Raw genomic sequence first — 23,807 nt, 5'->3', positions numbered from 1 at the left:
TGGAGATTGAAAATAAAATGTATCTCACACTTTGGAATGTCTGCTTATATTGCTTTGGAGCCTCGGGGTGGCTGCTGAGGAGGCTGAGGCCGTTTTCCATGGGACCTGTTGCTGTTGCTGTCATTCTCTCCAGAAGTTCTTAGCATCTTCCCTTCAGCCCTGGGCTTCTGTTATGCCCCGATGATGTGCCTTGGGCTGGATCTATTTCCACCCACTGTGTTGGATGCTAAAGTACTAGATGGGCTCTTTTTTTAAAAATATTTATTTTATTTTTTTTATTTGAAAGGCAGAATTACCAAGAGACAGAGGGAGAGACAGAGAGAGATTGCCTATCTGCTCCCCAGATGACCACAATGACCAGGGCTGGGCCAGGTCCAAGCCAGGATGGAGCTTCTTTCAGGTCTTCCATGCGGATGCAGTGGCCCAAGCACTTGGGCCGTCTTGTACTGCTTTCCCAGGTCATAGCAGAGAGCTGGATCAGAAGTAGAGCAGCTGGGACTCAAACCGGCGCCCACATGGGATGCCAGCACTGCAGGCAGTGGCTTTTTCCTCTATGCCACAGCGCCCTGAGATAAAGAGTATTTAACAATCAACTGTGATGTGTGAACTTTGATTGGATCTTTAATTAATTAATTAATTTATTTATTTTGACAGGCAGAGTGGACAGTGAGAGAGAGAGACAGAGAGAAAGGTCTTCCTTTGCCGTTGGTTCACCCTCCAATGGCTGCCGCGGCCAGCGCGCCGCGCTGATCCGATGGCAGGAGCCAGGAGCCAGGTGCTTTTCCTGGTCTCCCATGGAGTGCAGGACCCAAGCACCTGGGCCATCCTCCACTGCACTCCCTGGCCACAGCAGAGAGCTGGCCTGGAAGAGGGGCAACCGGGACAGAATCTGGCGCCCCAACCTGGACTAGAACCCGCTGTGCCGGCGCCGCTAGGCGGAGGATTAGCCTAGTGAGCCGCGGCGCCGGCCTGGATCTTTATTTACGAATAAAAAGACAACAATTAAAAACACTTTTTAAAAGGAAAATGGGAGAAATTTGAGCATGGACTGTCTTATCAGTGATAACATGGGACCATTGCTAATTTTCTTAGGTATTATAACGGGATTGTGGTTTGGGAGAGGGATGTCCTTATTTTTTAGGACATGAAAACTGAAGTTATGTAGAGGAAAAGTGAATGTCATCTGCAACTTCCACATGGGTAAATGTGTATGTATACACATTTTATGTGGAGAGAGAGAGAGAGAGAGAGCGTGCGTGCAAATATAGCCAAATGTTAGCAATGACTGAACCCGGGTACTGAGTGTAAGGGTGATTCTTGCACTGTTCATTCAGCTCGTCTGTACTTTTCAGTGTTCATACTAAACTACAAGAAGCATGAAGTTGAGGGGAAGTCTTGGGGATACCATCTGGACCCCAGGGAATCCTTGAAACTTGTTTTCTGTAGGTCTGATTCCTCAGGATAGTTAAATTCCTCAGGGAGAAGGTTCTTCCAGCCCCTTCCTGGAGGTACAGTCTAGCTGGCCACGGTATTGGATGACACGAGGGCAGTGCGTGGAGCCAGGGGTCTCAGCATTTAATACTTGAAGTTTTCCTTAATTTGTTTAAATGCCAGGACTCTGGCTGCCCACGGGCCAGAGACACCCCCCGCATACCCTCACCCCCATTTTCCAGAGAGCAAGCCGCAGGTGGAAAGGACAGCCACCCAGCTGGGCAGAGCTGGAGCACAGCTGCTCCTCAGGGCTCTCAGCCAAGAACGACGACTTCAGGCCCACCGTCACCCAGGCTGCTAGAAGAACCTCTTGTGGCCGGTGTCTGGGCTTTAAGGAGCTTCAAGATGCATCCTCTCAAGTCTGCCCAGTTACTACCGATGGACCATCCGGGAACTTTACCACTTCCACAATGTTCTTGCTTTTGTCTCCTTTTCTATTCTTCTTGTGGGTTTATGCATTTTTAAGAAGTGCACTTTCATGCCACTTTATTGGGATTGCAGAACACAGCAGTGGCTAATGCATGCACTCAACCCGTCCTCCTTTACTAGAAATCAATCTGATGCTCTTTAGTCCCTTGCCCAAACACCCGGTCAAAGTCACCCATTCTTCCCATTCTTTTAATGGGTTATCTTTAAAATTTTTGGTATTCTTGCCTGACCTAACAAAGTCTAAAGGTAATCAATATTCCTGACTTCCTTCTGAATAATGCAAAGACTACTGAATGCTTTAACTTTGCTCTTGCTCTCATTTTCACATTACTTTGCCCTGCAATTTTAGTTCCGCATTTTTTTAAACATTTTTCTTAAAGTAGTCTTTCTCTCTTTCTCCCTCTCTCTCTGTCTCACACACACACACACATTTAGACCCCCTATCATGTGATAAGCATAAAGCACTGCAAATACAGCAATGAATTAAATTACATATATATTTTGTTAGAACTATATGAAATTGCCAATATTTGATCAATTTTAGTTATAAAAACATATCTCATCTGCATATGGTTTTTTTAAAAGGAACTTTCATAATATAGGTTTGCTTACTTTTTTTTCCCCCTAAGATTATTTATTTGACAGGCAGAATTCAGAGAGAGGCAGAGAGAGAGAAAAAGTCTTCGATCCACCGGTCCACTGCCCAGATGGCCACAATGGCTGGAGCTGGGCAGATCCAAAGCCAGGAGCCAGGAGCCAGGAGCCAGGAGCTCTTTTCAGGTCCTCCACGTAGGTACAGGGGTCCAAGGACTTGGGCCATCCTCTACTGCTTTCCCTGGCCGTAGCAGAGTGCTGGATCAGAAGTGAAGCAGCTGGGACTTGACCCTGCACCTATGTGGGATGCCGGCACTGCAGGTGGCAGCTTTACCAGCTATGTCACAGCGCTGGCCTCTGTGTATTTTTTTTTTTAAGATTTATTTACTTGTTGAGAGAGAGAGAGAGAGAGAGAGAGAGAGGAAGAGACAGCAATCTGGTCCATTCCAAAGCTGAGAGTCAAGGGGCCCAAATACTTGGGCCATCTTCTGTTGCTTTCCCAGGTGCACTAGCAGAGAACTGAATCAGAAGTGGAGCAGCTGGGACTCAAACCAGCACTCTGATATATTATGTCGGCATTGCAAATGGAGATTAACTCACTGTGCCACAATGCTGGCCCCGTGGTGTATTTTCACTAATGCTTTTTTGTTTTGTTTTGTTTGTTTACCTAAACATTGACTAACTTCCTGGCTACCTGTGTCTCCTTTTATCAACTCTTCTTTTTTTTCTGGGTTCTGTTTCCGTTTCAAATCTTTCTAGTTCTTGCAGTGAGGGCCTGAGAGTGCTAAAACTTCCTGCCTTTCTCTGAAAACAATTTACTCCCCATTAATAGTTCACCGAGTAGAATGCTTGGTTGACCATTAATTTGCCATCAGTCTTTTGAAGATTTAAGGGTATTGCTGTTAAGTCAGCAGTCAGGTTAATCATACTTTGTAGATAATGACTGTTTTCTCTGTGGTTGATTTTTCATAGTCATTGTCTTTGATGCTGTGCAGATTGGCCACAGTGTGTGTTGATCTGGGCTTGTGTTAATTTATCCTACTTGGACTCTGACACTTCAGGTCACATCCTTCATTTGTGAAATTTCTGTACCATCATGTTTGGAACACTGCGTCTGCAATCGCCTCTCTCTTCTCTTGGTGGATGTCATGCAGGGTCTGTGGGATTTCCTCCTTCCATACTCCATGTCATTCAACCTCCCTTTAAGAAAAATTATTTACTGGGGCTGGTGCTGTGGTGCAATGGGTTAACGCCCTGGCCTGAAGTGCCAGTATCCCATATGGACACAGGTTCAAGACCGGGCTGCTCCTCTTCAGATCCAGCTCTCTGCAATGGCCCGGGAAAGCAGTAGAAGATGGCCCAGGTCCTTGGGCCCTTGCACCTGAGTGGGAGACCCGGAGGAAGCTCCTGGCTCCTGGCTTTGGATCAGCGCAGCTCTGGCCTTTGCAGCCATCTGAGGAGTGAACCAGTGGAATGGAACACCTCTCTCTCTTCTCTCAACCTCTCTCTGTAACTGTCTTTCAAAAAAAAAAAATCTTAAAAAAAAAAAAAGTAAGGCAGAGAAACAGAGGGGTCCCATCCACTGGTTCACTCTCCAGATGCCTGTAACAGTTGAGGCTGGGCCAGGCCAAAGCCAGGAGCCAGGAACTCAGTCTGGGTCTCCCACATGGGTAGCAGAAACCCAACTCCTTGGGCTGTCACCTGCTTGCTTCCCAGGGTGTGTGCATTAGCAAGAAGCTGGAATCAGGACGGAGTTGGATATCCAACGTGGGCACTCTGATCTGAGATGTGGCATCTCAACCAGCGTCCCACCCTCAGGGCCAAATGCCTGCCCCCAAATCGAGATTCTCAGGGCTCTCCACTATCATCTTTCATCCCTGAACACACGCCCCTCTGAGTTTCCCTTCCCTGATGACTAGAGTTTTTGTGACTAGGTTGTAGTTCCTGTTGCTTGTTTTCTTTTCTAATGAATTTCTCCTTGGCCATTATGCAAACAGATCTCAGTGGGGCTTGCCCTGTGTCTGTCGGGAACCCAGCTTAGGTTCCAGCGAGGACTGCTGTTAGACTGGGCTCTCACTGCCGGTCCCAACCCTCTCTTCCTCTGGTAGGCTCCTGCGGTTGGTCAAAGGAATGCTCGTCTCCCTGTTGCCCTGAAACCGGGGAATCATCTGGGTTCCTTCTTTGCCTTTACCTCATCATCCCATCAACCACCAAGTGCTATCAATTCGACTGCCTTTATGTCCTTCAAGTATACACTTTCCCATTGGCAATCCTTGGTGAGCCTACGTTAGGCTCTCTGATGTGTCACCAAATCCTTGCACTACATGGTAACATGTGTTGGAATATGGCAACACTCACGGTGCTGCGTGAGTAATGAGGAGCCGATCTGTCCGCAGAGCAGGCAGGGGTGAAGGCGGAGAGGGCGTGCAGAGCTATGCTGCAGGGACTGCTGCTGTGCCCCCAGATCCGTTCCTCTCTGCTTCCTAAATAATGAAGCCCCCTTTCAGCAGGGCCCGCCAGCAGCCAGAATAAAGACTACATTTCCCAGCTTCCTTTTCAGCCGTGTGACTAAGTTCTAGCCTGTGAGATGTCGGTGGTAAGGGCAACCTCTGGGATGTGTCTTCAAAGGGAGGGAACATGTCCTTCTTTACCTTCTTCCAGCTGGCTGGGAGGTACACTTGCTGACAGGAGCCAGAGCAGCTGCACCTTGGACATGAGCCTCTTTTAAATAAATAAAAGATTCATTCATGTATTTGAAAGGCAGAAGAGAGAGAGAATCTTTCAACCACTGATTCACATCCCAAATGATGTCTGGGGCTGCGCCAGGCTGAAGCCAGGAACCAGAAGATTCTTCAAGGTCTCCCAGGTGGGTGGCAGGGGCCACCCACTTGGTCCAGCTTCTGCTGGTTTCCCAGGCCATTAGCAAGGAGTTGCTGGTACTCAAACTGGTGCCCATATGGGATGCCGGCATCACAGGCAGTGGCTTTACTCACTACGCCACAGTGCAGGCCCTGGACGTGTGCCTCTTAGTGAGTATGACAATGCAGCAAGACAGAGTCCTGCATGGCTTACACTGACATGAGAAATAAAACTGCACATACTAAGTCTGGTTATAAAAGAAGAAAAATATCCATCACCGGAAGACAGACTGTGCCACGCAGAGGGAACGGTACAGCCGATGGCTCAGCGGGGTGGGGTGCTCAGCGAATGCCAAGGCTTTGTGCAGCAAGATGAGGCTGGAAACGGACAGTGAGCAGGAGGAGAGGATGGTCCGCAGGTGCAGGCCTGAGGCCGAGAGCCCGTGGGAGGCTGTGAGTGCAACCAGGGAGAAAACCGGGGTGGTGGCAGTGGGGAAAATGGCAGAGAGGGCACATGGATTCAAGATGCTTGTAGGGGCAGGAGCTTGTGGATGTGTGTGCGTAAGGAGTGAGAATGTCACCAGCTTCCCCTCCTGGGAGGCCCGGGGGCTGGACTTCAGTCTTTTGCACTGGGGGGAAGCCTTCTCTCTCTCCCTTCTCTTCGGTCCAGAGTCCCTGGTACTGCTCATCTCCACCCTGCCTGCTTCCTCTGCTTCTTCCAGGATCACCTCATGAATCAGGCGGTGGGAGGGCCTTTGAGCCTATAAATGCTGGCTCTTGCCGGCTGCCTGCCTAGCCTGACTTGGGGCTGTCAAGGGCTGCCCGGCTCTGGCTGCAGCTGGACGCCGTCCTGGCTGGCTGGCTGGCTAGCTGGCTGGGGCACAGTGTCTCAGGGTAGTTGAGCAAGAGTGGGGCTCCCAGCAGACAAACAGGCTCCTTTCTCCCGAGGGGCCAGCCTGCAAGCGGACAGTGGGACGGTTGCCAGCCATGGGGTTCGGGGACAAGTGGGCCACCGGTTCAGCCCCACTAGACATGTTTTCCAGAAAGCACTCTCTGCTGGGGCAGCCCCTGATCCCAGGGAACTCCTTAATCTTCTGGGTGCCAGGAAAAGGGCAGGAGGTGAGTGCTGGGAGGCAGCTGAGGTCACCCTTCTTTGAACCTCCACGTGGTATTTACCAAGAGCAGTTGTTGCCAGGACCCCGGCCTCCGGAGTATAAAGCGCAAACGTCTGCTCTCTGTGCCCAGAACCGAGCAGGTGAGCCTCCGGGGCAGTGGGATGGAGTCGCAGCCTCTAGGGAGGGGAGTGCTAGGGGCCCTCAGGACAGAGCTGAGGGTGGGAACTGAGACAGCCTCCTGGAGCACTTAGGCAGAGTTGCTTCTTGCCTGTCCACGTGCCACAGTATCCCCAGCCGTGCAATGGAAGGCAGGGAGGTAGGTGAGTGAGGGTGGTGGCCAAAAAGGACTAGGGATCTGCTTCTGGGGTTTGGGGTTCAGGAGGGATGGGGGCACTTTTGCAAAGAGGGTTGAACTCTTCACTCCCTACTGTGTGGCTGAGGTGAGGCTTCCTCCCCCCATCTGAGGAAGACAACCCTCTCCACCCGGCCTCCCCTACTCACCCAGGTCAGCCCTCCAGAGCTCCACCCCCACCCCAGCTCTGTGCCCCCGAGTCGCCAGGGCCTTGGGGCAGGCTGCTCTTGGGGCCTATTCCTTCCCTCGCTTCTTCACGTTCCTTCTCAGAGTCCGCAATAATGGCAAGCTCGGCGGCAATCCTCACCTGGGCTCTGGCCCTGCTCTCAGGTGGGTCTGCAACCCTGAGCCAGTGTGGGAGTGAGGGTGGACGCTGGCCAGAGGGGCGGCCGCCGCGGGAGCGCCTTACACCCCTTCTCTCCCCGCAGTGCTTTCAGCCGCCCAGGCACGGAGAGGCTTCTGGGACTACTTCAGCCAGAGCAGCAGGGACAAAGGCAGGGAGGAGCAGAGCCAGCAGCAGAAGCTGGTGCGGGAGCCAGTGTGAGTGTCCAGGGCCAGGGGTGCCAGCAGGCGAGGAGCCAGCCAGGCATGGGATACTACGCTCGCTGCTACCTCTGAGCCCTCATTCAGGGGACAGGAGTTGAGCTACCTCTGCTGGCAATTCCCCCTCCCTGGGGCTCTTCAGCACCCTTGACCTTGCCATAGCGGCTGCCCCCTTGCCCACTGAGCCATGGGACCAGGATTTAGCAGGGGGACTGCCCTAATTCTGAGATCCCCACAGTGAAAGGATGCTGGAGAATGGCGGTACACCCATGCTTCTTTGTACGGTGATACGTATCTGGGTTTGCATGTGTGATGGCTTGGGCTTTGTGTGCGAGGAGCTGTGGTTGGTTAGGGGGTGAGGACTGGAGCCCCATCCCCTGGGGCCACAGCCCGATGTCCTCAGTTTCCCTAGAGGATCAGTGTGCAATGCCCCTGCGAGCAAAGGAGATGATGAGGCCGGCAGTCTGATGGCCTGGGTGTCTGCCCCCTTCCCCAGGAGCCTGAAAGACAGCCTTGAGCAAGACCTCAGCAACATGAACATGTTCCTGGAAAAGCTGGGTCCTATGAGCGTGCAGGCGCAGGAGCCACCTCGGCTGCCACCGGACCCAGCAAGCATACAACAGCAGCTGCAGGAGGAGCTGGAGGAGCTGAAGGCACGCCTGGAGCCCTACATGGCGGAGGTGCATGAGCTCGTGGGCTCGAACTTGGAGGGGCTGCGGCAGCAACTGAAGCCCTACACGCAGGAGCTGATGGAGCAGGTGGCCCAGCAGGCACAGGAGCTACAGGAGCAGCTGCGCATGGTAGGGGAGGACGCCAAGGCCCAGCTGCTGGGGGGTGTGGACCAGGCGCTGAGCCTGCTGCAGGAACTGCAGGGCCGCGTGAGGCACCACACCAGCCGCGTCAAAGAGCTCTTCCACCCGTACGCCGAGCGCCTGCTGAGCGGCATCGGGCACCACGTGCAGGAGCTGCACCGCAGCGTGGCCCCGCACGCCGCCGCCAGCCCGGCGCGCCTCAGCCGCTGCATGCAGGCGCTCTCGCACAAGCTCACGCTCAAGGCGGGGGCCCTGCACGCGCGCATCCAGCAGAACCTGGACCAGCTGCGCGATGAGCTCAGCGCCTTTGTGGGCGCCAGCATGGACGGGGCTGGGGAGGGAGCCGGCCCGGACCCTCAGGTGCTCTCTGAGGAGGTGCGCCAGCGACTCCAGGCTTTCCGCCATGACACCTTCCTGCAGATCGCCGACTTCACGCGCACCATCGACCAGGAGACCCAGGAGGTCCAGCAGCAGCTGGCGCCGCCCCCTCCTGGTCACAGTGCCTTCGCTCCCGAGTTCCGGCAAATGGACAATGGCAAGGCCCTGAGCAAGCTGCAGGCACGTCTGGATGACCTGTGGGAAGACATCACTTACAGCCTCCATGACCAGGGCCATGGCCATCTGGGGGAGCCCTGAGGGTCTGCTTGCCCAGGCCCACTCCGCAACTCTTGTCTGGAGAAGCATGGATCTGAGCCTCTGGCAGGGTGCAGTCGTTGAAAGAGGCCTGCTGGGTGGAGGGCGGAGGGTCCTACAGGACAGCTGAGGCGGCTGAAGGGGCTGCTGTGCGGGCGTATCCGGCCCCCTGCGGCTCTCCCATCTGGACGCATTACACTCAGCAGGCACTGTAAACCCAGCTTCCCGTGCTCATTTGGGAATCTTCAGAGTTGCTCCAATCAGGGCTGGAGGGAATGGGGAGGGACAGCCGCCCTACGCCCGACGCCTGCAGGTCACTATCGGCCGGCGCCTGTAGCTTGTGCCGCCACTAGGGGTACATCCAGCAGTTGAGCTCCAATCACTTGTGGCCACCTAGCGGCCAGAGGGGCAGTTGGTCCCCTGCCGAGGCAGGATACAGGAGGGGACCATGAGGGAGGATGGAGGACACCCCCAGAGGGAGAGTACGGGAGGGTCCTGTGTATGTTTCTCTGCTGGCTCCAGTGCCACTGAGAATGAATGGCAGAGGCAGTGACGGGAGCCGGCAGAGCCCATATTTCTATACTGGGCTCTGCACATAATAAGGGACTGAGCCTTCCAACGTGCGGGAGGCTACTTACAACGCCCTGGGGATGTGCTCGCCCCATCCCGGGCCACTCTCTCCTGACTCCCAGGCTGAAGCCTGGCTGTCTGGCTCCATTGAAATAGATGCTTATCATGGACGCTTGCTGGCCTGCTGTGACTCTCATTTGGACATACACAGTCTGCAAAGCACACCCGTGCCCCACTGCAACCCCTTGTGCCTCTTCTCATCAGCCCCTCCCAGGGGCTTCTGGCTACACTACAGCTGTCTGTCGCGGCTGGTAGGGTGGATCCAGCTTGCAGGCTTTCTCTGCACTGGTCCTATTCAACAGGTTGCTTGCCACAGGACTGTGTGGGTGGAACACAGCCTGTCACTGCAGGAGAGTATGGCCTTGGTGGCACTGAGGTGCCTGCCTCTTTTGTCCCTGATGTTCTACACTCTGATGGCCTCTTTTTCTTGGGATCCCCCAAACTCTTAGCCCCTCACCCTCATACATACTCACTCAGGATCACCAAAAGCCTTCCTGGACCCCCTGGGAACCGGGGGGTGAGGTGGGGCAAAGAGGAAAGGACAAACAGACCCCTTTCCCTCCCTGGAAGCACCCTTTCCCGCCCCTCCCACCGCAAGACCCCCCACGAATCTGAGTGCATCACCTGGTCTTCCCTGACACTCTGCATTTAGCCACTCTTAGCCACAAAGTTGTGGTCTGTGGCCCCAGCACAAGGAGAGGAAGTGGTAGAAAGAAAAGTGTGCCACGTTGGAAAGGAGGTGGTGGGGCTGTGGTCAGGAAGCCTGGAGGGTGAGTCAGCTGGGGGGGAGGGGGATGTGAGGGCGGCAAAAACGGGGGCTGCGTGCGCGCTGGAGGCTGGAAGTTGGGGAGGTGCTTAAGAAGGCAGAATGGGGAGTGGGACGCACACAAAGGGAGAGAGGGACCGAGGGGCTGAGAAGAAGCTGGGCCACCCCGAGAGGGGACCTGCAGCGCAGCTCCGTGGAGGATACCCAGGGAGGGACAAGCTAGGTCCCTCTGTCCTGGAGCTCCATTGTTTAGACCTAAGGGCTGAGAGAATTTTGTGAGATGCGGTGGAGCTATTGCCAAGAGCGGAAAAAAAATGCCCCTGCGTCTAGAAAACACGTCCTGCAGGAAATCACGGCTGAACTGCGGCGGACCCAGCGGGCTGTGGCGGTCCACGCAACCCGGGTAAACCAGGAGCCCTCGTCTCCGACTGCCCGGCGAGTACTTTAAAAAGGGGCGAGGGCGGCGGCCGGCGGAAGTGCCGGGTAAAGGGGTGGGGCCGCGAGCGCGCCGGAAGCCGGAAGCCGGAAGCCGAGGCTGGTGCGCGTGGTGATGTCGGCCAGCGGGGCTGTGGAGGCCGGGCCCCCGGGGGCCGCGGCCGTCCCGGCTGCCACCTCGCCCACCGCGGCCGGGCCTCCTGCCGCGGGGCACCTGTTCCGGCCCATCAACGCCGAGGACGAGGAGCAGCAGCCCACCGAGATCGAGTCGCTGTGCATGAACTGTTACCGCAACGTGAGACGGGGGCTCGGCGGCGGGAGGGCAGGGCTGGAGCGGGCGGGGGCCGGAGGTGTGTCCCGCCGGGCTGGCTCGGGGTCCGATCCATAAGGCGGGGAACCGGGGTTCCATTGGGTTCTTTCCTTCTTCCTCTGTGCTCCCGTAGGGCATGACGCGGCTGCTGCTCACCAAGATCCCCTTCTTCAGAGAAATCATCGTGAGCTCCTTCTCCTGCGAGCACTGTGGCTGGGACAACACGGAGATCCAGTCGGCAGGCAGGATCCAGGACCAGGGAGTGCGTTATGCCTTGACCGTCAGATCTTCGGAGGTGAGGGCATCCCAGCGCAGTGCCCCAGCGTATCAGGGCCTGAGGTCTGACCTGTGCCCTGTGCGGTCAGACCAGAAATAAATTCCCACGGGTCTCCAAGCCTCGGTTTCCCCTTTTGGTGCCATCAGCTGCTCGGGTGAGATAGGATTTATGAACACGGCCTGTGGATTTTGTAGGAGCGTGAACTAAGCGAATGCTCTTCTCGCCCTTTGGGTAGCGTGTTCACGCCACTGGAGTGGAGAGAGGTGCTGCTGCTGGCTGGGCTGGTTCTTTCCCCAGGAGAAGCTGTGCTCCTTTTTTTTTTTTTTTTTTTGACAGGCAGAGTGGATAGTGAGAGAGAGAGAGACAGAGAGAAAGGTCTTCCTTTGCTGTTGTGCTGTTGGTTCACCCTCCAATGGCCGCCACGGCCGGCACGCTGTGGCTGGTGCACCGCGCTGATCCGAAGGCAGGAACAGGTGCTTCTCCTGGTCTCCCATGCGGGTGCAGGGCCCAAGGACTTGGGCCATCCTCCACTGCACTCCCTGGCCACAGCAGAGAGCTGGCCTGGAAGAGGGGCAACCGGGACAGAATCCGGTGCCCTAACCGGGACTAGAACCCAGGGTGCCGGTGCCGCAAGGCGGAGGATTAGCCTAGTGAGCCGCGGCGCCAGCCAAAGCTGTGCTCCTGATCTCTCCATACTGAGGGTTTCCCCTTCTGTCCAGGACATGAACAGAGAAGTGGTGAAGACTGACTCTGCCACCACAAGGATCCCTGAGCTGGATTTTGAAATCCCTGCCTTCAGCCAGAAGGGAGGTGAGTTTAACGTCATTGAGGTATTCGGGCTGTTCACAGGTAGCTGGAGTCTTCTTGCTTTCTCGCACGGCCCCGCTAGGTATCAGGCCTAGTCGCTTGTGTATGTGTTTGGCCATGTGATCATTGCGATCTTCATTGGTATAACAGTGGCTTGATATAGTAGAGAGGGATAGTGAGACAGTGGTGTCCTTATCATAGAATTTTAGCATCTCTGCTGTCAGAGCTGATGGCTTCCCGTTGTAGAGTGACCCAGGGTGGCATAGGCACTTGGGGGCGGAGCTTAAGACTCACTGACCTTTCCTTTCTGCTCATAAGCTCTGACCACCGTTGAAGGACTGATCAACCGTGCTATCTCTGGCCTCGAGCAGGACCAGCCCACACGAAGGGTGAGCTGGGGTTTTCTGGCTGCAGCAACTCAAGGGATAATTGCATATGTGGGTCTGGTAGAGCGTCAGCTTCCCAGGGGGCTCAATGGTGTCTCACTGACTGTCAGAGCACTTTGCGGGGAGCATGTGTGGTCCTGCAGTGGCCAGGGTGCTGTATTTCCTTTCTCCTCCCTCCCCCAGTGTATGCTCAGGCCTCATCCTGGACAACTTAACAATGCCTCTGGATCCTGCTCCCCTTCTGGTTCTCTGTGCTTTCTAAATGTCCCTTTGTATTTTATACTTAGCGTCAGAGAAATAACATAACTGTGCATTTAGTCATCTGGCTGCAGCTGAGTCGGGAGCCCCATTAGAGGTCTGTTCTGTCCCTTACCCGGCATGAAGGTGGCCTGGGCCACATAAATAAAGATACCCTGGCACCACCCATCAACTTCAGGCTCGTTTTTGACATCTCATTGCTCAGTTCCCATTCACACTAAGACAGGTGTCAGTCTCTTGGTGGACATGGCATGACAGGGCTGACGCTTTTACTTTCTGTTCATGGTAGGCGAATGAAGATGCCATAGCTGAAAGAATTGATGAGTTCATCGTCAGACTGAAAGAACTAAAACTAATGGACTCTCCTTTCACTCTGGTGAGTATTGTGGGGTTATAGTTGCTCAGGACAGACCATTCAAACTGCCTGGGACTGTGAGCATTGTATATGAGTTCTTGTTGCAATTACTCTGTTAGATCATCGATGATCCTTCAGGGAACAGCTTTGTGGAAAACCCACATGCCCCTCAGAAAGATGATGCCCTGGTGATCACACACTACAGCCGCACCCCAGAGCAGGAGCAGATGCTGGGGCTCCAGGTAAGTAGACTGAAGGAGCAAGAAGAATAGTCTGGAAATATCTTGCACGCTGGATTGCTTGTGGTCAGCAGAAGCTCTCTTTGCTGCTGATGCCCTGTGACGCTACCTCAGCTTGTCTGTGCCTCTCATCTAACTCATGTCCAGGACTTGGTGTAAACTTCACAGAAAGGAAGCAGTGACTGTGGGCCCATTTTGAGCCCTGTTCTTCCCCGTCTTGGGGCTTCACTTGCTGGATTCCTTCCCCCATGAGGTGGCACCTGACATAACCGCAGTGTTTCTCCCAGTCCAGGGCAGGGTGTTGGGTGAGCTGAGGTCTCCCTGCCAACTTGTGATCTGTATCTCTGCTGTTTAGGCAGAAGCACCAGAGGAGAAGCCCGAAGAGGAAGATCTCAGAAATGAAGTGAGTCATTCTGCCTGCTGTTGAGGGAGGAGCAGAGTTGTGGGCCCAGAAAATGTTAGGTGACCATGAGCAGCCTGGGCGAATGTCTTTAGCCTAAGCATCACACCCAGGAGGGCTCACCCTGTGCCCCATATTGTCTTCCAGGTGCTGCAGTTCAACACAAACTGCCCAGAATGCAATGCCCCAGCTCAGACTAACATGAAGCTAGTACGTATCTTTTGGCAAGCTCTTGGGATGCTCTTCTGACTCAGGCAGGAGGACTGTATTTTGGCCACGAGCCAAGTAGCCGAGTATATCTAAAATTGTGTTTGCAGTATTGAAGAGGATAATGCTGCCTTTGATTAAACATGTAACTTCACTTCTAGTTCACAGGGAAATTCATTCCATGGTTTTGAGGCTCCTGTGTGTGTGGCTTAGTCACATCTTCACATGTGAATGATCAGGAGTTGCCAGGGGTCGGGAGCTTGCTCTCTTCTGAGCCCTCTCGGAGTTAGGCTGCCTCTTGTGATACAATTCTGTGGTCGTGGGAGCAACACCTGTTTGTGTGGGGTTCGGCTTTGTTTTTCCCCAGAGAGTGCTCTTGCTTCCCTGGAAGCAGAATTCCTTAACTCCATCTGCCAGAAATCCCCCACTTTAAGGAAGTTATCATCATGGCCACCAACTGCGAGAACTGTGGACATCGGACCAATGAGGTGAGTGGGCTCCATCGAATGAGAAGACTAGCTTGAGGGCAGCCCCCCTCTGACTCACATTCCTCCTGATTTTGCCTGGGGAGGAGGGATGGGAGGGAATGGTGGACTGGAACTTTCCCTTGGGCTTAGCGTTGGGTAAGGAACTCTTGAAGGAACAGAGAATGAGCCTAGTGAAGGAAAGTTAGAGAAATCCTAATGTAGAACGATAGAAAGAGAAGGCTTTTTTTTTTTTTTTTTAAATCAATTTATTTGAAAAAGTTAAAGAGAGAGAGATTTTCCATCCTCTGGTTCACTCCCCAGATGGCCACAATGGCTAGGGCTGGGCCAGGCTGAAGCCAGGAGCTTCCTCTAGGTCTCTCACGTGGGTGACAGAGGCCCAAGCACTTAGGCCATCTGCTGCTGCTTTTCTGAGGTCATTAGCAGGGAGCTGGATCAGAAGTGTAGCAGCCTGGACATGAACCAATGCCTGTATGGGATGCCAGCGTTGCAGGTGGCAGCTTAACCTGCTGTGCCACAATGCAGACTCCTAAAGAGAAGGCTATTGACCTACTCCTCGGAGTGGTGGAAGTTCAGGGAGACAGATTTTGATTCTGAATGAAGAATTTATTAGAGCTGTCTGAAAATAGAATGGGGTGCCTGGGAGGGTTGCACATTGTCTTGAAGCGTGCACTGATTAAATTCTTAAATCAGAATACTGTAAAGGAGACCCACACATTGGATCAGTGAATGTAAGAACTAGACTAAGTGGTTAAAAGTCTCTTTTAAGAGTCAGATTTCTTTTTTAAAAGGTGAATTCAGAGTTTCTTGGCACTTTGGGACAAGCTTTGGTGTGCTGTTGGTGCTGGGCCCTCTGTACCTGATGTTTTTGGTTTGGGGGAACTGCTGCCATTACTGGTTTCGAAGGTTCTGTGTTGGGAGCCATGACTGGAGCCTGCCCTTGGTGGTCTCCCTGCACCAGGTGAGGTTTGGGCTTCTCTCTGCCGCTCCTGATTGTCGTCTGCGCAGGTGAAGTCTGGAGGAGCAGTGGAGCCGTTGGGCACCAAGATCACCCTTCACATCACAGAGCCCTCAGATATGACCAGAGACCTCCTCAAGGTGAGAACTGCTCGTGCTCCTACGGCTGTCCCTCTGTGTGGAGGAAATAGTCTTAAAATAATGTTCAGGGACATGTGACCCCCTTACCCCCCTGGGTTTGAGGGTCCCTGGGCAGGGGTAACCTGTGGTTGAAATGGCAGATCTGGAGGTGACTCATTAGCTCTTGCTGATGACTTGGAGCCCTCTTCTCTGAGGTCTTGTGACAGCTTGTCTGACAGCTTGGAGTGACGACTCCGTGTCCCTTTATTAAGTTGCTTCCATTTCTGTGGTTCAGATGGACAGGAGCGAGTCTCTAGCTCTAACTGGGGAGTCAGAAAAAAACTGGGACAGCTGACTTTGTCCCCAAACTGTCACTTGGTTGTGTTAATTTGGCAGGAGGCCTCTGGTTTGCTTTCTTTGCTCTTGATTTAAAGCTCAAGTTGACCTCTTTTTTTTTTTCTTTTTTTAATTTGTCCTCTTATCTCACAGTCTGAGACATGTAGCGTGGAAATCCCGGAGCTAGAGTTTGAGCTGGGAATGGCTGTCCTGGGGGGCAAGTTCACCACACTGGAGGGGCTGCTGAAAGACATCCGGGAACTGGTGAGTCCGTGGTGTGGGTACAGCTGCTTCCAGCAGTTTGGCTATGGAAAAAGGGCTGGGAGACCTCACATGTCCTCATTTGTTTTTGCTAACTGGGGCTGCTTTGTTGTAAAGCTGGCCTAAGACTTAAATATTATTTATTGTGAAGGAAAGTTTATGGGAAATTTTGAATGGAAGTTCCCAGGCCTACTCTGGGACTATGTGGTTATTTTCTGGTTTTGGGTAAGTGATTTCACTATGAAATGAGGAGATGAGGTCCTTTTAGCACCTAAGAAACCCTGCAACATACATGTGAGGGTACCTTACAACATACATATGAGGGTACTTTACAAAGTTCACAGAAAATGAAATTAAAAGATATTTTTATATTTTGGTGCAAAAGATTTTGAAATCCCTGCAGATATTTTTCATAGTATGCACCTATGAATCTTTTGAAGAGGGGTATTTAAAACAAAAAAACACATGTTATGAAAAAACTATGCTAGGGGCCAGTGCTGTGGTGCAGCGGGTTAAAGCCCCAGCCTGCAGTGCTGGCATCCCATATGGGCACTGGTTCAAGTCCTGGCTGCTCCACTTCTGATCCAGCTCCTTGCTGTGGCCTGGGAAAGCAGCAGAAGATGGCCCAAGTCCTGGCGCCTCTGTACCCGTGTGGGAGACCCAGAAGAAGCTCCTGACTCCTGGCTTTGGATCAGCTCAGCTCTGGCTGTTGTGGTCATTTGGGGAGTGAATCAGTGGAATGGAAGACCCCCCTCTCTCTTTCTCTGGCTCTCTCTAACTCTTTCAAATGAATAAAATAATTCTTTAAAAAATAAAAAACAAAACAAACTATGCATAGATTTTAAGATTTTTGGACCAAAATGTGAAGTCTGCTTGCTTATGTGTGTTTTGGCCCAGTCGTGGATTGGAAAATATCAGAAAAATAATTGCACCTGTGCTGAATGTGTGCAGACTGTTTTCTTTCTTTCTTTCTTTCTTTCTTTCTTTCTTTCTTTCTTTCTTTCTTTCTTTCTTTCTTTCTTTCTTTTTTTTTTTTAAGATTTATTTGTTTATTTGAAATTCAGAGTTACACAGAGGGAGGAGAGACAGAGAGAGAGAGAGAGAGAGAGAGATATGTCTTCCATCTGCTGGTTCACCCCCTAATTGGCCACAACAGTTGGAGCTGAGCCGATCCGAAGCCAGGAGCCAGGAGCTTCTTCTGGGTCTCCCATGCAGGTGCAGGGGCCCAAGGATTTGGGCCATCTTCTGCTCTCTGAGGCCATAGCAGACAGCTGGATTGGAAGTGGAGCAGCCAGAATACAAACCAGCACCCACATGGGATGCCAGCACTGCAGGCGGCGGCTTTACCTGCTGTGCACAGCACCAGCCCCAATACAGACTGTTTTCTTGTCATGTTCCCTAAACAATACAGTCTAACAACTATTTATGTAGCATTTATACCGTGTTAGTTATAAATCATCCAGAGATGACTTAAAGTATACAGGAAGATATATAGGTTATGTGCAAATATTCTGCCATTTTATCTTATTTCACTTGGCTAATTCTCAGTTGCTTGGCATTTGATCATTGAAAATTGTACTTTTCCTTTGCATTTCTTCAATTTAGGGATTCAAGGTCATATTGTAGGAACCTGTGTATGGATGTTTTCCTCGTTGCCAGTTCTGTTGTCATGATACATTGATCCCAGTGCCTTGTGTGGATATCCCAGTGTGGATACCCCACTGCCACCTCCTGTCTGGTTAATGGCCAAGTCTTGCAGACATAAAGCTGAAAGACTAGTTAGTAATTTGGATGCCATTTCTTGAAGGTAACCAAGAACCCTTTTACCCTGGGTGACAGTTCCAATCCTGGCCAGGCGGAGAAGCTGCAGGAGTTTAGCCGGAAGCTGGACCAGGTAAGGTGACCCAGGCCGGTCAGTATGTGGGGCCCTGGGGCTCAGGTGAACGAGAGGCTGCTTACTTACTCTTACCATTTTTCCAAACTGTAACCCTCACGTTGGGAGTCCTGCTGTTTCCTGTATCCCCTGCCATCTTTCTCAGTTTTCGCCCTTATTTTGTAGAAGCACCTTCTCTCAAAGGTTCCTGAGAAAAAGTGCATGGAAAATGAAATTTCTGGGATCTTCCACGTCTCTGTTTGTTCTGCCCTCACACTGGATTGTTGGCTGGGAATAGATTTCCAGGATAGAAATAATTTCTCCTGAGAACTGGAAGGCATTGTACGACTGTCTTCCATTCCCAGTTTGGCTGTTGAGAAGCCTGAAGCCATTTTGGTTCCCAATCTTCTGCTTGTGACTTTGTGATCTTTTTGTTCCCAGTGATGTGAACTTTCAGGGTGTGCCATGCTGCGGGTTGGTTTCCCACCATTGTTTCCTTTCAATCTGGAAAACATGTGTGGCTCAATTCTACTGAAGATTGTCTTTTTAGTTCTGAAAACTCCTAGATTTTAGAAATTAGACTCACTTTCTGGTCTTCTGTAATGTACTCTTTCGTTGTTCTATTTAGTTTCTTGGTATATTGTTCTACTGTGGAAGATTCCCTGAACTTTATTTTCTAACCTTTCAATTAGAAATTTGCGTTTCTACTAAATATTTTTATTTTCTAAGAGCTTTTTGTGGACTTTGAATACTCCCACATCTTTTAAAAAATAGTATCCTGTTTTAAGGATTAGTAATCTTTCTTGGGAATGTTAATGTTGCATTCTTTTTTTTTTCCAATTCTTGCAATTTCCATTTCCTGTAAGTTATTTGCCCCCCACCCCAAATTTATGTTTTTCAGTGTTAGAGAGAGTTGCTCAGATTTATGGTGACTCATTGTTTGCTTATAAGTAGAGGCCTGAAAACCTTGGATTGTGTCGTGAGGCTGTTGTGGGTTCGGCTGCTGCTTGGGACATCCACATCCCATATCACACTGCCAGTTTCATGTCCCAGCTACTCCACTTTCCTGCTAATGCACCTGGGAAAGTGGTAGAAGATGGCCCAAGTACTTGAGTGCCTGCTACCCACATTGGAGACCCAGATGGATTTCCTTGTTCAGCCCCAGCCTGTGTGGCTGTTTGGGAGTGAACCAAGGGATGGAAGATCACTCACTCTCACTCTCACTCTCACTCTCACTCTCACTCTCACTCTGTCCCTCTGCCTTACAAACCAGCCAACAGATAAATCTAAACAACACAATAACAAAACCCCAAATCCTCAGTGGGGGTGATTCTTACTGACATGGGGCTCGTTATAGCAGGCTCTAGCGTAGCCATTTTGTTAAGGTTATGAATGCCGGAATTGTCAGGTCTTTCCTCTTGGGCTGGTCGGATGTCCACCAGGGGGCTCTGGTACTTTCTGTCCTGAGGATAATGGCGCGGCTGGAAGTATCTGAGCTGAGTGTGGGAGGGGTGCTGGGGAATGTGTGTCTGTTTCTGAGAAGCATACATTTATATATTCTCTTTTGTTCTTTGTTTTTTAAAGATTTATTTCTTAATTTGAAAGGCAGAGTTAGAGAGGGAGAGACAGAGATCTTCCATCCAGTGGTTCACTCCCCAAATGGTGCATGGAGCTGGGCCGGGCTGAAGCCAGGGGCCAGGAACTCCGTCTGAGGTGGCAGGGGTCCAAGCACTTGGGCCATCTTCTGCTGCTTTCCCAGGCGCATTAGCAGGAAGCTGGATTGGAAAGTGGGACTTGAGCTGGCCCTCTGATAATGGGGTGTAGGCCATGGCATAATCTGCTGTGCCACAGCACCGCCCCACCTTTTTGTTCTTGACTCTGTTCCCTCTGCTCTCAACTGGGCCAATTCCCCAATCCAGAAAAAATTGTTAGCCCTTTGAAGTGGGACATGAGATTGATATTGAGTTACTACTTTTAATTTTATTTACTTGAGAGAGACAGAAGACAGAGCTCCCATGTGCTGGTTTATTCCCCAACTGCTCTCTCTGGCTGAGGCTGGGCCAAGGTTGAAGCTAGAGCCTAGAACTCTATCCAGGTCTTCCGTGTGGGTAGGTGGCAGGAACCCAGTTACTTGAGCTGTTAACACTGCGTCCCAGAGTTGGCATGAGCCAGAAGCTGGGATTGGGAGCCTCAGCTGGGATCCAGCCTAGACACTTCTGTTGTGGAATGCAGGTATCTTAATTTGTGTCTTAACCACTAGGCCAAATACCTGCGCTTGAATTGGTTTATAAATAGGTTTCAAACAATATTTTATTGGGGTGGGGAACTGTTTTTCTGCCAAGGTCAATTTGGATATTTATAACATCATTCATGAGCCATACAAAATTATCAACTTAAAACAGCCTGCTATAGATTTACTGAATTTCGAGTCTCGCCGGCAGATGCCTTATTAGGGCTGGACCAAATGATTTCAGGGGCCTGTGTGGGCCTCGGGCTGGGTGTTTGCCATCCCAGTTTTAGATCCTTTCACCCCCACTTCCAAGGCACCTGATTTCACTAGTGCTCAAAACCTGGTTGGGTGGGGGTGGATTCAGTGTGTGAATTGGGCTGGGGCTTGTCTGGCAGGCACAGCCCAGTCCTACCCTGTGTAGAATGTACACGTCCTGTTCTCTCTCCTTCAGATCGTGGCAGGTCACCTGAAGGCCCACTTCATTATGAATGATCCGGCGGGAAACAGTTACTTGCAGGTACGTAGACCTTGACCTTCCCTGATGTCTCATGCAGGTACACTTTCTGATGTAACTTGAATATGTGTAGTTTCCCCAGAAACTGGAAGACTTGGTTCTGATTGCTCTGTTCTTGACCAGGAGGCTTCTGGCAGATGTTAGAAGATAAGGGAGCAAGGAAGGTGGGCGTGGGGACGGGTCTCACGGCTGTGTGAAGAAGGAAAAGGCAATATTCCTAGGCTCTTCCAGTTATGAAGCTTTCATTCTGCACATCTGATTGTGCAGTGAGAAGTGGAGCCAGATCCAGAGGCAGATGGGGAAACCTAGGACTTAAGTTGATGGGGGTGATAGTCTGGTGATTGATGTCACTTTAATACTTGTGGAGTATTGAAGGGTCAGGCAAAGTGTTCTAAGTTTTTTCCATGATTGAGACTATGGTCACATTTTTCCTAAGAAGGGGCAGATAAAAATGTTTTTGGCAACTTGTTCTCTGATTCTGCTTGGGGCTGGGCTGGCCCATGTGGACCCTGTTACCCACTGGTTCAGCCTGGCCTTAAAGAATTGGAGGCCCTTACAGAATAAACTACTGAGTTCTGGGGAAAGTGGGAGCTGGCAGCTGCATGTGGGAGGGGAGGTGGTGCAGGCACTGATGGTCTGTCCTTGGCCTTGCAGAACGTGTATGCGCCTGAAGATGATCCTGAGATGAAGGTGGAGCACTATAAGCGCACTTTTGACCAAAACGAAGAGCTAGGGCTCAATGACATGAAGACAGAGGGCTACGAGGCAGGTGTGGCCCCACAGCGGTAGCAGTGGAGGTTCACGGCCTGCCTCCACACTGCTCGAACTGCAGGGTTACTTACTATTGGAGTAAGTCTGAGACAGGCCTCCCCGCCAGCCGTGTCTGTGGTTGGGAAGACTCCCGGCCTGAGTCAGCGATCTAGGCACACTTTCTAAATAGCTTGTGATGCAGGCTCAAGCCTGTTGCATTACTTGACCTTATTTTGGAGGTTTGGAATTGACCTGGGAATAAACCCAGAAATGAACCCCAGGGCATGTTATTACGTCATTTTTTCTGTCCACTCTTAACCCTCCCTTCACGCAATGCTGCATCCTCTCGAGTTGGAACTCTGATGTTGGCCAAGATGGGATCCGGTGACAGCTGCAGCAGGGAGTTGGAGTTGCGTATATGAAGTGCTGACTTTCCAGTCAGTACTGAGGGGAGGGGTCCAGCACAGGTGGAGAAGGTATCATTAAAGCAATGGCTTTCAAACAACACCGGCTTCTGAATTCACTTTGTTCTGGTTTGACATCAGCTGGTAGACTCTGGCCTGCCTAGGGACAGTTTTCTCCAGAGTGACCACTGTAATTTGGGAATAGAGCTGGCATTTTATGCCTTTTTCCCACAGAAGTTTCAGCTGCTTCATCCAGGCACGCCACAAAACAGTGAACAAAATAAGCCTCTTCTTTCTTGGAGCTTAAAGCCTCACAGGGAGAGGGTGTGAATAGTGTTAGGAAGTGGGGACATAGGTTTGGAATAGCGTGGACAGGAAGATCTCAACAGGAAGGTGATCATTTGATGTTCGGGCAAAGAAGGAGGTCAGGGAGGGAGTCAGGTTTGTGACTGCAGGGAGAGACTTCTGGACAAAGAGAACTGTAAAGGCAAAAGCCTGGGGTTGGAGAATGTGAGAGCCAGAGTATTTGAGATCAGCTAGTTGCACACTCAGTTCCAAACAGGGAAATGGATTGTACCATAGCAGGAGGGGCTGCCTGCAGCAGTGTAGCAAGTTAAGGGCCCAGTGAGCCCCTGCACTCCCCTACCAGCGCCCTTCACACTGTGATCTGCTGCCTCTGAGGAAGGGATTGTGACTCGTGCGGTGTGGGCTGCAGGGTATGAGTTCAGTAAGGTCTGCTTGTGCCATAAACTTAACCCTGAAGAATTGCGTAGTTTCAGATGACTTGGCAGACATCTGCTCCCTGTTAAAGCATCCTCACAGGTCACGAGTGATTTTCCACTTGGAAGTGCTCTCATCCTCTCTGCCTCTGTTGGGTGGACAGTTGATCATCTCTCCTCACCCCTTCTTTTGGCTCTTGTGTCCTGTGCCAAATTTTCCCTTTCCTTCGACCATTCCTTATGTGGAGCCTCTGCCTCCTGCCTCTTAAAGGTATTAGTTTCTGAAGGCTCTGCTTTCTGGCGCCTCTTCCTGTCCTGGGACTAACTCCTGTACCTCTCTAATTCTGTAAGTGAGGGCAAAGGTAAGGTGGGGTAAGGACTTGGAGACTGGGGTTAGAAATGACTCCCACACACGACAGAGCCACAACACTTTGGAATCGACCTCTCAGATGCAAGTACTCTACCCCAAGAGACTGTCGATAGCTATGTTTCCAACTGACTAGGGTATCTGAGTTTACCCGGCAACCTCCTCTTCTATCATTTGGCCTCTTGAATGAACTTCCCCATGGGCTGGGGGCTGCTCTTTGAAGATGAGCTCTGCTATCAGGTTCATCGTCCACTGTGAAAGGAGAAAAATGGCACTCTGGTTTATCGGAGTCTCTCGGGCGTTCAGTTGGTGTGAGGCAATCGCCCGGACTCCAGTCAGTTTCTGCATAGTGGTAACAGTTTCTTCTAAACCTGCAGACTTACTGGGCCAGGTGCCAGACTGGAGTAACCCAGCTAAGGCCCGTCCTGCTGTTGACAGGACTGGGGTCAGCATATGAGTTTCACAGCATTCTCATTCATAAAGCCTGTTGGGATGTGGGCCTATTTCTTGTTAAAGAGTGTCTTGCCCCCCAGCCCCTCGCATGTCGCATAAGCTAATATCTGTGAAAATCCTCCACAGGTGCTTATGAACCATCCAGCCTGGATGGAGTCCTGTTGGGGCACTGGAGGTGTGGGTAACAAGGTACAGGAGAAGCCCTGCTAAAGGCTGCGGGCGGCAAGAGTGTCAGCCACAAACATCAGTTTTCCAGTGTGAGAATAAAAATCTAAGTGGGAAGTTTTGTGATTGAAGAAGACAGTGACTTGTTAGTGAGAGCATGCCTCCTACTCGATCTTTTGAGCTGCTCAGTGGAGGCACATGTCATTAGGCCTGTGACCATGCAGGTGGGTACTGGAGGGTCTCTTCATACTTTATAGGCAAGTGGCAGTTTTCAAC

General features: G+C 51.5%; 2 protein-coding genes across 4 annotated transcripts; both read left to right on the top strand.

Moving 5' to 3' along the window:
* The first annotated feature begins 6,615 nt into the window (after positions 1 to 6,615).
* On the top strand, positions 6,616 to 9,572 carry APOA5 (apolipoprotein A5). 3 transcript variants are annotated; one of them, XM_008258659.3, is made up of 4 exons: positions 6,616 to 6,803; positions 7,110 to 7,169; positions 7,268 to 7,379; positions 7,879 to 9,572. In XM_008258659.3, the coding sequence occupies exons 2-4, from the start codon at positions 7,121 to 7,123 to the stop codon at positions 8,828 to 8,830; spliced, it is 1,113 nt and encodes a 370-aa protein (XP_008256881.3). In that variant the 5' UTR covers positions 6,616 to 6,803; positions 7,110 to 7,120; the 3' UTR covers positions 8,831 to 9,572.
* A 1,201-nt stretch (positions 9,573 to 10,773) lies between these two features.
* ZPR1 (ZPR1 zinc finger) lies at positions 10,774 to 21,462 on the top strand. Its single transcript, NM_001171408.1, is given in 14 exon segments — positions 10,774 to 10,953; positions 11,102 to 11,263; positions 11,965 to 12,055; positions 12,371 to 12,441; positions 12,986 to 13,072; positions 13,171 to 13,293; positions 13,646 to 13,693; positions 13,838 to 13,904; positions 14,315 to 14,385; positions 15,391 to 15,480; positions 15,949 to 16,059; positions 17,864 to 17,950; positions 20,611 to 20,676; positions 21,328 to 21,462. Coding segments are annotated over 14 exon segments (1,389 nt in total).
* Positions 21,463 to 23,807: the final 2,345 nt, after the last annotated feature.

This window comes from Oryctolagus cuniculus, chromosome 1 (assembly GCF_051225735.1).
Source record: "Oryctolagus cuniculus isolate XC-2025 breed Fujian yellow rabbit chromosome 1, ASM5122573v1, whole genome shotgun sequence".
NCBI lineage: Eukaryota > Metazoa > Chordata > Mammalia > Lagomorpha > Leporidae > Oryctolagus > Oryctolagus cuniculus.
This window is presented reverse-complemented; position numbering and strand designations above follow the sequence as displayed.